We start from the raw sequence: 14595 nt of genomic DNA, 5'->3' as shown, positions 1-14595 counted from the left end.
TGACTAGTGAAAATGACGTTGTAGATATCTATAACGTCATTTTGACTAGTCATAATTCAGTTGTAGATATCTACAACGTCATTTTGACTAGTGAAAATGACGTTGTAGATATCTATAACGTCATTTTGACTAGTCATAATTCAGTTACAGATATCTACAACGTCATTTTCACTAGTCATAATTCAATTGCGGATATCTATAACGTCATTTTCACTAGTCATAATTCAATTGCGGATATCTATAACGTCATTTTGACTAGTCATAATTCAGTTGCAGATATCTACAACGTCATTTTGACTAGTCATAATCCAGTTGCGGATATCTATAACGTCATTTTGACTAGTCATAATTCAGTTACAGATATATACAACGTCATTTTGACTAGTCATAATTCAGTTGCGGATATCTACAACGTCATTTTGACTAGTCATAATTCGAATTCAAGATATCTACAACGTCATTCTGACTATCTGAAACTCAATTCAAGATATCTAGAAAGGACCATGTAGATATCTTCAACTGATGATAATTAAAGATATCTTGAACTTGAATTATGACCAGTCAAAATTAAATTGTAGATATCTCAAACTGGAATTACAGATATCCACAATTCAGTTACAGATATCCGCAATAAGAATTGCAGATATCCGCAACTACATTGGAGATATCTATAATGACAAACCCCATACACATGAATGGCAAACGTAGTTTGAATCTTACTAGTCAAAACTGAATTACAGATATCTGTAATTAGAGTTTTGACTAGGCAAAATCTAATTACAGATATCTTGAGTAAGAGTTTTGACTAGGCAAAATTATGTTGCAGATATCAGTAATGAATATCCAGTCTAGCTATTAAATGTTAAAACGGCTTGCCATACATACCTGACTATGATCTCTTGCACAGCATGCTAGAATAAAAACATAATCCTCTGACCCACCCCATACACCCTGAGTGTGTGTAAAAAGTATAATCTCCGCTGTATAAACAAGAACACAAACTTTCAGCATGGGCCTTACAGCTGAGGGTGTTGTCTAAGTGAACACCTGTAGGTAGTTGTAGGAGCAGACCTGATTGCTTGGTTCATCGTGTAAGACCGCTGGACTATGATCCACCACTGAGTTTTTGGTTGGCATCACATCTGCATAAAACTCTTTTTCACTGAAATAGGCTTAAGGACTAACTGTTTGTCTTTGTGCAGTAGGCTGAGGAGAGCAGTGTCACCTGAAAAGTTTAAATGTGGTTCCTAGGGTGTCTGTTTGTACACTCATTCATGTACAGTGTGAAAAGAACTGGCGAGCTGAGACTGTGAGGCACCTGTCCTTACTGATCTGGATTCTCAAAGGGTATTGTCGACCCTGACATGCTCGATTCGATTGGTCAAAAGGAAAAAATGCCACTTAATTATTATTGACACTCACCCATATCAGTTTTGGGATGAGCAGATGATAACACAGCTAAAGGTGGAGCTAAACTTTCAGCACAGATAGTCATTTTAAAATAAGACAGTGTATAAATAGCTGATAATTCTATCTATAAACACAAACTGTCTCTTTTTGAGCCAAGCAATCCTATATTTAAGACAAGATACAGTAAAAGCCACTTTGTCAGAAAAGCTTGTTCTAAAGAACTAAAAGTAACAGAGGTCTATGGACTTATATAAGACTTATTGTCAGGATACACTGTAATATCCTTTTTGATAACCACATGATCAACACGGAATTGTGTGTAGTCTGTTATTGTTTCAGTGGCCTCACCCGTTTCCATATTATCCCAGTTTGTGAAAAGTGTCTCTGTGCTGTCTCCCCACCATACAGTCACTAGCCATGAGCAATGTCTTGTAATTTGGAAGTAGGTGGACTGTGCTGTGGTCAAAAGTTGACAAAGAGGGGCTTTGGTGTAGCTGTGGAAGCATGTTTGATGTGTCCATAACACTTTATCTAGAACCTTGTTATTTTGTGTGTCACACTTAATCTCCTGTAGACAGTTCTAATTTACAGTGATTAAAATCCTGTAAAAAGAAAATAGGGCCTCTGGGTGTATGTGGTAGTTGTTGGTGGACACAATCTGCTATTCAATCTGCAGCTCCTGCCACATTTGCACTTTGGGGAGCATATACCACATAAATTATTGTGTTCCCTGTGAAAATAAAAAGGTTTCAGACACAGGCACAACAGCTAAACATTAGTGTTGCATACAGTCTCTCTCACAGTGTGGTGTCTGCACCAGCTGCCGCTGACAAGCAGACCCTTGACTTTTCCCTGACGGTTCAGCTCTGTCCTCCCAGACGAGAGAGAAACCCTCCAGCTCGATCAGAGAGTTTGGATTATCTGGATGCAGCCAAGTCTCTGTAAACACTATCATGCTCACGGGACTCAAAACATAGTTTGGCATTGGTTCGGAGATCCTCCACAAGCTGCTGACTTTGTGTCTTCCCTGCATTTCCATTTAAAACCCAGCTGCCTAGAACTTCTTCCTGCCACACTACAGTCACTGTGTAACAAGTTATGCATGACTCAACTATGAAATAGTGCTTCTAGATTCCTGAAAATCTTTGAAGAGTGATCATTGTGTCAATGTACAATATTACAGCTTAAGTATTACTCTAATGAGCATTTGTTATTTTTTTCAACAGGTTGGCCCTTTTCCAACATTGTGTGCAAAATGAGCGGCTTCGTGCAGGGCATGTCTGTCTCTGCATCAGTCTTCACCCTGGTGGCCATAGCTGTTGAAAGGTTAGTATGTGCCGTGGTGGGATACCTTTTTTTCACCTTTATTAAGGTGAAAGGTGACAAATTAGAGTAAGTAAGTAACATGAGACATGACAAACAGAGGTTATGATTTGAATATGGCACAGATTTTTAGTTGTCTTTGATAGTGGGAGCATTGTATGTGTGTGTACATGTAGGAAAGACTGTTGTGTGAGTGTGTCGTGTATTCATATATGCCTAACTGTGATCAGAGAAATGTGCAGGTATGTGGGAGGAGGAGGAACAGGAGCGATAAATAAATAAATACATTAATAAATAAATGTCAATAGATAGATACCTTAAAAAAAGGAAAAATGGTATATGTATGTGTGTTGTCATGCATATGTATGTATGTATGTAGATAATAATGATAATATAGTAATGTCACCTTGGGATTTGCAGGGAGAGGCAGGGCTAGCAGGTTGTTTCTTTTTTTCTTTGTATTCACTGACATATTTTCAGAATCTTATGGGTGTCATTACCTTGGGCTGTCCCCACACCTTTAGGAGTGAGCTTGTTTACTACAGGCTATTCCCAGCTTCTTACACTGGGCTGCCAACAGCAAGTCTCTTGTGAGTGAGTTATTATGTTGTTGAATTTCTGTTTTTTCTTTCTAGTTTTTCTGTTGTCTGAGGGGACCCAGCCCTCACCCATGTCACACCGTGCCAGTCTAGGTGAACTGAGCCCCCAAAGTATATCATAAAATAGAAGTTAGTTATAGAAGTAAATGGAGAGACACAAAGAAGGGGAAAGCTGGGACAATGAATAAAAAATAAATCTGGTTGTTTCCAGTTGGATCCTTGGTGTCTAAAGAAATCAACCAGGTGAGGGTGGGTTGAGCTAGAATCATTGAGAGTAGATCATGTATATTAGAGTGTATTGTCATTTTAATAGAAGCTAGTCTTCCCATACAGATATTGGTAAGTTCACCCACAGTTGGAGAGCATTATTTATTGTTTTGAGAAGTGGGGTTTTGATTGAACAGCCTGGGTGAAATGTGAATCCCTAGATATGTCATGTGACTAGTGTATGTGGTTTCATATCTAGTATCAATTATATATGGTGCTAAAACAATGCGCTGGTTTGAGATGAACTGCACCATCCCTGGAAAGTGGATGAGATCAGGCAGGTGCAGCCAAGAGCTAGTGACAAAAAGCCATGGACAAGTTGGGCAGTTTTCAGCCTGTTTCAAGTTCTCGTAGTGCTTCCATACTTTCCAGTAGGTTTCCAGAAGCATTTGGTCTGTACAGGAAGTCACAGAAACACTCACATCCAGTTAGATCTGATGTTGATTTATTAAATGTCCCAAATGACCCATATCACTTTGTTTGCTGTCTCCAATTGATGTAATTATGACAGAGTAGCCTATTAAAATGCTTTACAGACGATCTGTGATTTCTGTTCATGGTTCAACCTCCATTTTAGATGAATTCTCATGTACATCAGCAACATAGCAGTTTGCTGCTGTGGGCCTTTATGAATCAGTTCATCAGACCTCTTCCCCGCAAACTGCATAAACAAATTGAAAATATGAGTCTAATAGTGAAACACAGAGGAAAGAAATACAAGACGCAGCTTTCATTAAAGATCGGTCCAATACATCATAGTCAGGATTTCATTCTGTCAGATGTTTTCCCTCACATTCCACTTACCACAAGTCTTTGTGTTGCTAAATACTTCAATGATTTAAACAGTCCAATGTTAGTATACAGTAGACTAGCCTATGTATAGTTTATCATCTGTGATATGAATGTATTTAGTCTCTCTGACTACTAAATGTCACCATCAGCCACACAACATGTAGCCTATTCTGTTAAAAGAATAAACCTTCAACTCAGACAAATAAAATCCAAACCTCTCTTTAATTCAACAAAAATGAAAAGTTTATATAAAATGTCATATTGCTGAGTCAACATTTAAACCTGTGTTCGATCATGTGAGAGCCAGGCATTTCCCATCATGCCCTGGGTTAGCAACTGCAGCGCCTGACTCTAAAAACTATGGCTGACCCGATCTTGTGAGAATATCATTGTCCACTTTTGCATCACATCTGAGCAAGTCGGGATGAAGTCGGACACAATTCTAAATGGCATGCATTGCCTGGCAATCAGTATTGATCGATTGTGCACAGGTCTGGGTCATCTCGAAAAAACCTTTTGGCACTACTAAAAAGTGATTATTCTGAGAAAATTCATCGACGTCAAGTTTTATTGATTTGTCATTTAGGTAATTTATGAAGTAACAAGACTGACAGTTTATGGCCAGGCTAACGGCTCTGTGAAGCTGTAATTAGACAAAGCAGTGCTTTGAGCTAAATGCTAACATCGGCATGCCAATGTAGCATATATATCACAGATACACACTATTTACACTACTGGACCAGTTCTAGGTTCTAATGGAGTGGGGTAACAAATACAATTGAGCCAGAGACCAGATGATTTAAATGCAAAAGCCGGCACTTTACTGCAAGTAAATAAAAATAAAAACATTCACAGATAACATTCGAATCAGTCGATAACCTGCAGGTACCAAAAATAAGTTTCTTTCACGTTCACCTCTTTTTCCTCACCTCAGTTTTTTCCTAGGTTAGAGATAATTTAGTTCAGGCCACCCACCCTAGTTAGATGGTTTATTTAGTTTAGTTTAGATAGTTTAGTTATGTTAGACCGGTCTGTAACTATCTTATTTAAGGTTAATTTATTTTGGTTCAATTATCTTCCTGAGTTAACTCTTTTTTTTCTCTTCTCACAGGTAAGAGAATAATTACACCTTTCTAAATCAAAATGAAGTGTAACACTTATACCTCTAATCACAACAATGACAATTATGAAGAACAAAATACAAAATGCAACACTTCAATTCAGAGTTCAAAGTTCAGTTTCTGTGTAGCCTACTTAGTTCAGAGTTCAGTTTCTATGTACTCCAGATCAGTTCAGAGTTCAGTTTCTATGTACTCCAGATCAGTTCAGTTTGAAAAGAAGAAGAAATGTAATCCAATACTCCTACCGCTCTGGCAAAAAGTTTACCAAAAGTCCGTCCACGCGCAGCGGATCCTCTCACTAGCATGATGAAGATGAACTCTTGTCTTTAGAAACAAAGTCCGCGTGTCTGGCTCACCATCTTGTGTCCTGGGCGTGTGTGTAGTCTCCGCGCACACACACACTCAACAGAAGAAACTCCTCTTCAAGTTCAAACTTCAAACAGGAACAATAACACACAAAAAAACCTGACCTGTACGACAGGTCATAAGAAAAATAAATCAGTTTTATCAATATAATTAAAATCAATAAAGTTTTACAATTACTGTGCATCCTAACATTACTGCTAGTTGTTTAACGAGACTGAAAATGGCGACGACAGGAGCAGCATGTTTCATCTAGCATCTCGTATTTTAAACATAATAAAATTTAACTTCTCCTCCTAACATAATATAACCCTCTTTTCAGTTAACAACACAAGATGCAATTTCAATTGGTTCCCTTAATAAACAGAAAATATTAGCAGCTAAACAGCTTGTGTTAATAGCTTTCTCCACACAGTTGCAACGTGAAATGGTATTACAATAAAATAAGTTGAAACTCACCAAAACCGCTGTGGTTTGATTAGATATGGCTCTTGTGAATCACCAACCACGTAGTTATTATTTTTAGGGTCTTAATCCACTCTATGGAAAAATATTCATTCGTTCGTTTTTCTGCTATTCTCATCTGCTCTCAGGTCCGTTCTGCATGTGTATGCTGTGTCATACAAGGGTCATAGGGCAAAGGACCGTGAATCTCTTAAAGGGACAGTACCGTTAAAGCCTTTATAGGCCTATTTTTATGCATTCCCATGAAATTATTATCACACCGTTTTTTAATCACTCTTATTCAATCAAATGTGACATTTTAACTGTTTTAACTTATTTATGCATTTGAATGAATTGTTTGTATTTATTCATATTTTACTGTGGGTTACACTAATATGTTAAATATACTGATGTATACCTGGTCTAATATTTACCCATGGGATGTATTATAAAAACTCTGCACCAGATGGCTTCCAATCAGCACAGAAGCCAAAAATGTCTCCCAGCTTCTAGGTTTGCTCAGGCACTGTACAGCCTACTGCACTTGTGCATTAGTGTTTCTTCCGTTGGTATTTTTGCAAATATAAAACCCCCATTGATTAAAATTTCATAATAGAGTACTAATCTACCTTGTTTTTAGTTGTAGGTGTCAACAGCTTTACAGACATCTCTTATAATCGTGGTCTAAGGGGAAAATGCTTTTGGTCCTAGGGGATTTTTAGTAGCTCTATGGTTGCTCTTTTGGCTGGTTAGTTGGTCGATCAGTCCACAAAGTTTTTACCTTAGGGGGTTGTGATTTGGCATGGAAGTCATGGAAGATATCACATTTTAGGCATTTTGTAGCCTTTTTATGGTTATGACCTTAAACCGCTACACTGAAAAGATAAGCCCTTCTAGACCACAAAATCAGGGGTGCATGCTGGGTGGTTTCTGTTGAACTGAGTGAACCACTGTGATGCAGTTATTCTTTCAGATGACAATAACACTGGGCATTAAACAGATGCCTTTTTCTAGAGTGTTGGAATTAAGTGCAGTAGGGTAAGTACATTTCTAAGATCTTTAACTGTACAAGCAACCAAGCCTGTGGTGATCCTAGATTTGGGGGGCCCAAGGCAAAGAAGCCCATTGATGCTCAGTTCTAACCAGAGATGGGGGGACTCGAGTCACATGACTTGACTCGAGTCAGACTCGAGTCGCAAATATGATGACTTGAGACTTGCTTGACTAACGTTGATAAAAGACTCATCTTGACTTTGACTTTGTATTCACGCCATTGGGCGTCACTTTTTTTTTTTTTTTTTAAAGAATATTTTTCTGGGCTTTTGCATTTAATGAACAGGACAGAGTGAAATGGGGTGAGAGAGAGCGGGGGGGTGACATGCAACAAATGGTTGCAAGCTGGAGTCGAGCCTGCAACTGTTGCAGCGAGGCATCGCCTCTGTACATGGGGCACCGGCACTATCCACTATGCTACCGATGCCCCGGGTGTCACTCCTGTTTACATTCAACAATGTTATCAAACACATCGGAGCTAGCTTGCATTTGTGACTAAAAATAGTTTTGTGCGAGCTCATTAATGAGTACAGATTTCAACCAGCAGCATAAACGAAAGGTGAATCCTGCCGGTTGTGGATTGAATGGGGGTCACAGACAGGAATACAGCCGAGCACTATGGCCACCGCTGCAATAACGGTTTACCGGCGTCCAAGAAGCCCGGCTCCAGGTCCAATAATTTCCTCTTCGTTGGTGTCATGACTGCCCAGAAATACCTGAACAGCCGAGCCGGGGCGGCACACAGGTACGTGGCGTGTCAGAGGAGAAACGAGCCGTTCACATTTCTCTCTTTGTGGCAGGTAACCAAACCTCACTGCACTGAAGGGACTGTTCTTAACTTATCAGAGGAGGAGGGTGCCTGGTTGATTTTTATTTTATTTATTTATTTTATTTTGATCCCCCTGTAGCCACAAATATTTTTCAATGAGCTTTTCGAAGTGATTGGTGGAAAATGCATGACCCTTCAAATGAATTCGATTTTTAAAATTTAACTGAGTTCATCTGAAAAGTCAGTGAACTAAGACATCCTTTGTGTCTAATAGTAGAGCAGTAGGCCCAATGTAGCCCTGTGTGTGTGTGTGCTGGGCCCTTACCACACACATGATGGAGGAGAGGGTGGCTCCAGAGGAGCCTTTTAATTTTGTTGTTTTCCTATTAAATGTGTTATTTAAAATTTTCACTGCACTCCTAAATTTCTGTCTGTGCTCTGTGCACATGTGCTCCTAGTCAAAAAGGTTAGTGTAGAGCCCTGTTTGATCTCTGTTTTTAGCCTCATTGTAGCCTGTAGTTCTAAATGCCTCTCTGGGCACCGCGTTCACGTGTGCACGCTTGCGCAAGACCGTGAGACATGGGCACCACATTCATGTGTGTGTGCTTGCTTCAAGCGGCAACCTCCAGGGATGATGAGTGAAGCCAACGCAGAAGTGCCAAAAACTGCAGTTTGTTGAACGGCCACTTGAGGCAGGCTCCAAAAGCGAGTCAGTCCCCATAGACTGCCATGTTAAAATGCTCAACTTTACAGCAGAAATAAACATGTTTACAGCCTGGTACAAAAAATGGTTTTGGTCTCTATAGCTAATTTCCCCCTTCATGACAACTGTATGGGGGGTGAACTTTTTTTATAACTCATCCGTTTTAAATTTTATTAAGGCTTAAAGTTGCGCATAATTGGGGGCGTGGTCACTTTGAGTGACAGGTGGCACCATCACGGGTGGCTAACTAGCCGCTGGCTGTCTGCTAGGCGTCATCTCAGCTAATTCGCAAGTCATTGACCCTGACCTCTCAGCCGTGTTTGTGCCTTTTGGATATTTTGTTTCGTGAGGGAGCTGGCATGAGCGGGAGCAGCTAACACCACAGGGCTAGCCAAAGTAGCATAGTTTGTTAGCCTAACTTAGCAGCTTCGCGTGAGGTGGGCATGTTTAAGCAAACAGGCTTCATTTGGCCCGCCTCTTTGCCCATTTTTGATTAGCCGGGAGTTGGGCGGAGTCAGGCACTGCCAAGATGGCAACGGCCAGAGCCGCCTACTTTGAGTTTCAAACCTGCTCCTTAGAAACCAATGGGTGACGTCACGGTGACTACGTCCATATTTTTATACAGTCTATGGCTTGCTTTCACTGGTTTCACGCTGACTGGTTGGTGCAGCCTAGACCCAAATGATTTTGTTGCCATTTGCGGAGCCTGGGCTGCCTAGAGACCGGACTTTTTCACAGCATATCCAGAGGACATGTAGCTGTGTGTGTGTATACATATATATATATATATGTGTAGGTATATATATACATATATATATATATATATATATATATTTATAAAGAGGGAAAAAATATATATATGTGTGTGTGTGTATATATATATGTATATATATATATATATATGTGTGTGTGTGTATATATTTTTTTTTCCTCTTTTTTTTCATTATACACCCCCCGTTTCGCTTTGTAATTTCCTTTCTCCTTAATCTCTCTCTCTCTCTATCTCTCTTTCTCTTACTATATTATTGACTATATTACTATATATATGACTATATCATTGTTGTTATTATTATCATCATTATTGTAATTATTGTTACTGTTGTTGCTATTTTTATTATTATTAGTATCATTGGTAGTGGTATCAGATTATTATTCCGCATTACCCTGACCCAACTGTTTCTTCATTTTTTTTAATTTTTATTTTCTGTTTATTTATTTATTTACTTATCTATTTTTCACAGCACTTTTTTTTGTCTTTATGCTTTTGTCTTATGTGTTTCTGGGGCCTTTGTGATGGGCACACATTTGTTATTGTTGATTGTTTTTGTCTTGTTCCTGTATATTGTTTATTTTTGCACATAAATAAAAGTGAAAAAAAAAAAAAAAAAAAAAGAGGACATGTAGCTAGCGGATCATGAGGAGATGTTTGCTGTATGTGACATATGACTTGACTTGTGACTTGCATGACCTGAGCAATTACTCAACTTGACTTGCTTGACTTATAGCAGACACTTGACTTGACTTGCTTGATTGTCACCACAACTAACTTGGGACTTGCTTGAGACTTGAAGGTAAAGACTTGAGACTTGCTTGTGACTTGCACATGTGTGACTTTCCCCCATGTCTGGTTCTAACTTTGGGTATCAAGCTGTCTGTTTATTTGAGATTGGAATTCATCGTGACTTTAAAGACTACTGATTAAGGTAAAAAAAAATAATTGGAAGACTATTAAGTAATGAGTATTGAGTATCCTTAGTTGAAGCTCTAGCTATATTTTAAATATTCCTCATTTGATTATGTCTAGCCATGTAGCTAACTCATGGCAGTGCTCTTCCTTACTTATCTATTGCAGGTTTCGCTGTATAGTGTACCCTCTACAACCCAAGACGACTATACTTGTTGCCAATGCAGCCATCGTGTTAATCTGGGTGCTGGCTGTGGTGATGATGTGTCCTGCTGCTGTGGCCCTGACTGTAGAGGAAGTCCCTTACCACTACATATTGTACAATGATGACTTCAACCACACACTCCCCTTGTACACCTGCTACGAAAACTTTGCCAACCCTCAGATGAGAAAGGTCTACACGACGGTTCTGTTTGCTCATATCTACGTGGTACCGCTTGTCGTCATCACGCTGATGTACGGAAGCATTGGAGGCAAACTGTGTTTTTCTGTGGTTGCTAACAGAGAGCCACAGCTGGCCAACGCCACAGTTCAAGCTGGGGGTAGAAGGGGCGGTCAGCCAACGATTTCCCAGAAAAAGATCAGAGTGATAAAGATGCTCATCATGGTGGCTTTGCTTTTCATGCTGTCCTGGTTGCCACTATGGACGCTCATGATGATGACTGACTATGCAGGCTTGGACAGGGACCAGTTGGACCTTCTGGCCAACTACATCTTCCCCTTTGCTCACTGGCTGGCTTTCTCCAACTCCAGCGTCAACCCCATCATCTACGGCTACTACAATGAGAAATTTAAGAGGGGCTTCCAGGCGGTGTGCAAGTCCAGGCCCTTTTGTTGCCTCGTCCAGTGCCAGCTGTGGAAGAGGATGGTCTCGTGGGGCAGGAAAGACAGGACTGTTCAAGCACTATGTGAAGGTGCTGACTTCAGAGGTGCCACTAACAATCACAGCCATCTTGTCTTGGGGCTGAGAAATCGAGTCCATAACGACAACAAGGTGACTGAAACAGCAGAGGTGAATAGGAGTGTGAAGGTGGGGTGTGTGGTGGTTCACTCAGAGGGAAGACTTTCAGATCGAGGGTTAGAAATGACAGCTGTGCATAAGAAAGGCAGTAATGGTGAGGAGTCACAGAGGCTTAGTTCACTTGCAGCCTCAGTGTATCAGGCATGGGATAACTGAGTGTTCACAATGTTAGCCATATATGACCCAAACAATGTGACGTCATAATCCTAAAGAGGAGACAGTCAGCTATCTGATCTAGTTCTAAGCAGTGCTTCACATTTAACACTTCAAATTGCTGATGGGCATGATCAGCCAATCAGGGACAGCACATATAATACCACAGCAGGTGGCATCATGTACCTTGGGGTAATTGTACATTTGGAAATGTTCCCTGACTGTCAGCTAAGCAAATCCAAAAGTAACCCAATAGTTAAAGTTGAAAAAAATATGTTGATCTACACTCACGGCATCAGTGATAGAAGTTGGTCTAAATCAATTTCATAAATCTTCAACATACACAAACAAAGTATGCAGTACTTATCTTGATTCTGTATGTTGCCCTCCTGCCCTCCTCTCCCTGTAAGCAAAACAGCTGGCTGAGCATGTGCATCCATGTGCTGAGTATGTGGAGCCACAGAGAAAAGAGGCCAAGCCAAAGGAGTCCCTTTTAAAGAATTACTTAAGCCACCAAACGATGAGTTGTTTATCAGTTACTCACTCCATGTTAAGCTGAATTTGTCAGAAAACAAAGTGAATAAAGGATCCAAACATGGAGACATACAGACACATAGCTATAGGTACTATATCAAAACATCTGTTTATCAACTCTCACATAACTCGTTCAGTTTAAACTAAGTCTCATTTATCCTGTCATGTGTTCAGTACCTCCCAAACACATGCATTCTCACTAAACTGAAAGTGAAACGCATCTATGCTCTTTTGAAGCCAGACTCCATTGACCAAAACATTATTTGAAAATTTTACCTCACTGAACACCGGAGCTGTTGGTCTACTGCTGCCTCAATTGGTAGTTTGTTTGTGTTACTGCGTGACTTCAGTGTTTTAAAGGGTTAGTTTGGTTTTACTAAAGTCACACAATAATACAAACAAAGTGGGAAGGAGCAAGCTCCTGTGTTCAGCAAGGTAAAATTACTGATTTTGTCAATGGAATCTGGCTTTGAGAGGGCGTGAAGTATTACTTTAAAGGCAAAGCCTGTGGGAAATTAAAAGAAGTACCACAGTAATCTAAGCCTTCACGTATGTCTGATCATAGTTATCAGAGCTATAAAGACAGAATTTATCGAAAGGTGACGTAGTTTTAGTTTTCAAGCTCCCTACATCTCATTGTTTTGTATGTCATGCTTTATCAGAACTACTGACAGAAGTGAAGTAGTTAGGGCAGGATGCACTCAGTCACACAATTTCGTGTCACTTGACAAAGCATTGCATCACGTACTAAACGTTTAGTTGTGTTTGAAAGGACTCTGGATGGCCTTCATTTCTAGGCACTGGGAGTTATGTGCACTCTCTCAGCATGCTACTTATGTTGTTGCGCATTCATGTTGTTATGCTGAGTTGCCTCAGCAAGGAGTGGCAACATGCCACATTATAGAGTAGAACTAAGTGCAGACAGGACAGTCATCACATTGTTCTTCTATCCATTCTATCAAATTATTCTGCTTTCCTCTCCATAGCAAAGAGTGCATTGTTGCACTGTGCATTCAAGATCCACCTCTCAATAGTCTGTATAAACAGGAAATACATCACAGTAATAATACCATTTCATAGGAAACCGAATTTATCGTTTTAGCTGCCGTGCATCAATGGAACTATAAAGCACAAACAGTTCTACCAATTTATGCCTCTATAGCACTTATAGAATGGGTGTTATAATGTAGGACACTAAACACTGTGCCTTCAAACACTAATAAAACATCTACCTCCACAGCATGGCAAATGTACAATTCAGTGTAACCTCTCTTTGTAAAATACACAAAAGCTATTGGTCAGCTACCTCAATTTCCTTCATTGTACACAATAAATAACTCTACCTTCAAATAATGCGTTAACACGTCACAGTTAAAAACATTCAAGTGGTAAGAAATGCAAACTAACTATAAAGCACAAACTTGTTTCAACAGCCCCAAACGAATGTATTACAATCCCAACAAATTCTTTCACTTCATACAAAAACAATTACACATAATGCTGCGATCCGTGATATGTTGCTTTGTGGGGGTTGTTAGTATTGATGACCAGTAACTTCTAAATGCTAAAAGAGAACCAGTTCTCACAACATGTTATCTGACCACAGCAGAAGGCAAAAGTTTATGGTTGTTCCAAATGGGCACACTAGATGGCAGAGTGAAAAGCCAGTTGTCATAGAGACATGATATTGTTCAAAACATAGACTGTACATAAAGATGGGCGACATGACAGCTCCCTGAAAGTGAAGCCAAATATCTCAATCACCACCATATGGCTGGCTGCAGTATTGGTCATAAGCCCCGCCCCCGCCATGTTAGGGGATGGGACATGGAACGAACAAGTACACGTTAAGTAAATTTTTCCTAAAGATGATTTCTGTCATTTTAGGTAGTTCTTATAACACTGCTGAATGATTAAGTGTTTGTTTTCTGAGAGGTTTGGTTTAACTACTTAATTGATAATGTAGAAAGGGTGGGGTGAATGGCATGACTGAAAGCTGTGTGTGCCAATTGGTACAATTGGAAACTCAAGACTCTGGCTGCAAATGACGTGACCAGCGCAAGATGCTCTCTTGAGACTGATCTGTTTGTTTGTACCCCTGACAAGAAGCAGATGTGGTAGGCATGGAAACTTTGTCTCCTCATCGCAGCCAACCTCATCACTCAGCACTGCATGGCTGAAACTGCTTATCAACTGGCTCTGGAAATAGAGAATTATCTAGAACAGAATAAGAAGCACTAGGAATAGTAAATACAATATTCTAATGTTAAAGTAAGACAGGCAACATATGCAGAGAAAGAAATGGATAATTGTTTTTACCCGATGAACATACATTAAGATGGACAACGCATTTCCACTT

At 39.8% G+C, this 14595-nt stretch overlaps 1 protein-coding gene and 1 long non-coding RNA gene across 2 annotated transcripts in view; one reads left to right on the top strand and one right to left on the bottom strand.

The window, feature by feature from the left end:
- npffr1l2 (neuropeptide FF receptor 1 like 2) overlaps positions 1-11705 on the top strand; it is a 23840-nt gene extending 12135 nt beyond the window's left edge. Inside the window, exons 3-4 of the mRNA XM_050051249.1 lie at positions 2637-2736; positions 10697-11705. Of these exons, the coding sequence (XP_049907206.1) occupies positions 2637-2736; positions 10697-11705 (1109 nt within the window). The remainder of the gene's footprint in view (positions 1-2636; positions 2737-10696) is intronic.
- LOC126394441 (uncharacterized) lies at positions 4028-6464 on the bottom strand. The gene is made up of 2 exons (XR_007570361.1): positions 6335-6464; positions 4028-5982 (listed from the first exon to the last, which is right to left on the bottom strand). It is a non-coding gene; the product is annotated as an uncharacterized LOC126394441 (long non-coding RNA).
- Positions 11706-14595: the final 2890 nt, after the last annotated feature.

The sequence above is a fragment of the Epinephelus moara genome, chromosome 8, assembly GCF_006386435.1.
Source record: "Epinephelus moara isolate mb chromosome 8, YSFRI_EMoa_1.0, whole genome shotgun sequence".
NCBI lineage: Eukaryota > Metazoa > Chordata > Actinopteri > Perciformes > Serranidae > Epinephelus > Epinephelus moara.
The sequence above is the reverse complement of the archived record's forward strand: the minus strand, read 5'-3'. Positions and strand labels throughout refer to the sequence as shown.